Raw genomic sequence first — 2730 nt, forward strand, 5'->3', positions numbered from 1 at the left:
CGCGCCTGGAGCCGCATGCCTGTAACGGCGAAGTGGGCGCTCCACCGAGCCCACGGTTTGCGCACCCCGGTGCTGCTCGCGCCCGCCTCGGCCGCACCCCTCCCCCGTCCGCGCCTCCCCTTTAAGCATCCAGGCGCAGGCGGATTTGTGTCGGCGGACGCGAGGCTCGACTCCCCTTTATGGCGGAGTCCCGCGCCCGCGCCTTGACAACCGCCGCGGCTGGCGGTGGGGGTGGGGTTGTGCGCGCAGAGCCGGCCTCCGCCACCCTCGCCTCAGCGCGGTCCCGGGTGCGCGCGCCGGGGGCGGGCCGGGGGCGGGCCGGCGGGGCAGGGGCGGGGAGGCCGGCGAGCGGCCGCGCTCGGGTCCGCCTCCGACTGCGGCGCGGCGGGGCGATGTGAGTGCCATGGCGAGGAGTCTCTGCGCGGGGGCCTGGCTGAGGAAACCCCATTATCTCCAGGTAGGCCAGCCGCGGCCCCGCCATGCGCCCTCCGCTCCGCGCCACGCGGGACTCCGTAAGTGCCCCGCCGCCTCCTGCGGACCGGCATCTGGCGGCGCGCCCTCCCCAGCCCCGGTCCGCCCTGCGTCCCGCTCCCCGCTCCCCGTTCCCCGGGCGCCGCCCCAGCCCTGTGCCCCTCTGAGTCCCGGCCCCGGGCGCCGCGGTCCCTTCTCTGCGTGCTCTCCCGCCTTCCCCAAGGGCCCCCCTCGACCTGCCATTCCTGACTCTGTCTGGAGTAGGAAAGGGTGGTGTGTCATTCCTCCATGTTCCACAGAATCGTGACCGATTGTCATACCGGTGGTTCCCCAAGTCCCAGCCAGCGGCTGTGCGTCGTGCGGATCCCCTGGGTTTGGTGTTCGCATCGCATCTCTGGTTTATATGGGAGGGAGGAATCGGCCAGCCCGGTCGAGGCGATGGACGTTCGCTTTGCAAAAAGGGGATGGTGACTGTTGTGCGGCTGTCCACCCAGCCCGCCAGCAATGAGAACGCAATTCTTAGTCACGTCGTGTGTACTGTTGGCGTGTTAATTTTTCATGATTTTTCTGTTCCGCTGTCAGTAGGCTTTAGAACCCTCCTGTTGCCTTCGTGCACTGTTCGGTCACCAGGGGGACCTAGTAGACGTCGTGAGTAGCTGAGCACAAATCCATAGCTCAGATGGAAAAACAACTACAAATCAATTCCTCACACATTTGACAGTATTGTTATATGTCTCCAGAGGACAATGCTTACATTAAAAGACCTGACGACATGGGATGGGTATTAGGTCAGATGATGGTGTGCTTCTTACGAGTATGGAAAAAAAGTTGAGGAGAAACCATTACAGTCCAATTAAATCTTACATTTTATTTTGAAATTTGCATGTGTAAATCATTACACTGAAACAAGTGATACCCGGATTGAGAGGCTGATTTGACAACTCATGGTTTTAAGGGTGTAAGACTGAATGTTTATAGTAGCACCACCAGAAATAGTTGTTCCTTGAATACTAGTATTAGAACCCAGTCTGGCATTCCACTCCGCCAGGTTAAAGTATGTTGGCATATTTAAAATCTTTGAACTTAAACGACTTAGCTTTCTATTACTAATTTTTTAGGGTTGGTAGAGTTTTAGGCTTTAGTTTTGGCTCTAATGTTTTCCACAGATGTGAACGTAATCTTCGGTGCTGTAACTGTATAAGGGTTTTCTGATTTGGTTAAGGTTAGAACTTAAGAGTTCTGTGTTCAATCCCCAGCACTACACACACACAAAAATAGTTTTTACAAATAGTCATGCTTATGTTGATGACAAAACTCTTAGCGTGTTTCTTAAAGCATGTTTCTTACTTTCTGAATTTGCATCGTTATCAGTGATCAAATTAGGGTAAGCTTGCTAGTGGACTAAGATTATTAAATTTTTAGAATGTTTAAAATTATTAAAATACCAGCATTTGGGAGACAGGTCTCTCAATTAGAGGCCAGCTTAGTCTACATAACAAGTTAGAGATTAGTGACAGCTACATAGAGAAATTTTGTCTCAAAATTTTTAAAGGTAAATTTAACACTTATTTTAAAAGACAAGTTCTCATGTGACCCAGATTGACTTAGAACTAGTGAGGCAGCTAAGGATAAACTTGCCTTTCTGATTCTCTTGCTCTTAAGAGTTTGCAATTGCAAGGGTATGCATGAATGGCACAAGTCAGAGCCCAGTGTTGTTCCTGAGGAGCCTCCTCCCTGGCTCTTAGAGACAGGGTCTCCAGTACAGCTCCCCAAATAGGCCAGGGAGTCCAGGAGTCCCCTTGTCTCTGTTTATCCAGGTCTGGGATTGTAAGGATATGCAACTCTGGACATCAAGTGCTTGGAGAGCAAGCCCTTTACAGACTGAGCTAACTCTGTAGTCTGTTTTTTTTTTTTCTTTACTTCTTCAAAGTTATACATCATGCTTAGCATTGACTTAGTATTAGCTAAATTTGATTTGTCATGGAGAGGGTTTCTTGTGTGTACTCTTTTAGCAAAAGAAAATAAAAAAAACTTTCCCTTTAACAGCTTGTATATGTTAGAAAACACACACACACACACACACATACACACACTTACTTTTTGAGACCAAGTCTCAGCACAGGCTGGCCTTCCTGTTTCTACCTCCCAGGTACAGGATTTACAAGTGTGCCCACTATACTTCGCTTCAGGGAAACTAGTTCTTTGGTTTGGTTTGGTTTGGTTTGGTTTGGTTTGGTTTGGTTTGGTTTGGTTTGGTTT

At 50.8% G+C, this 2730-nt stretch overlaps 1 protein-coding gene across 1 annotated transcript in view; it reads left to right on the plus strand.

Annotated features, from left to right (window-relative positions):
- The first annotated feature begins 315 nt into the window (after positions 1–315).
- Positions 316–2730, plus strand: part of Dipk1a (divergent protein kinase domain 1A) — a 74369-nt gene continuing 71954 nt past the window's right edge. The window contains exon 1 of the mRNA XM_028782399.1: positions 316–457. Coding sequence (XP_028638232.1) covers positions 404–457 — 54 coding nt within the window. The 5' untranslated portion in view covers positions 316–403. The remainder of the gene's footprint in view (positions 458–2730) is intronic.

The sequence above is a fragment of the Grammomys surdaster genome, unplaced genomic scaffold (genome assembly GCF_004785775.1).
Source record: "Grammomys surdaster isolate TR1022 unplaced genomic scaffold, NIH_TR_1.0 751, whole genome shotgun sequence".
NCBI classification, from domain to species: domain Eukaryota; kingdom Metazoa; phylum Chordata; class Mammalia; order Rodentia; family Muridae; genus Grammomys; species Grammomys surdaster.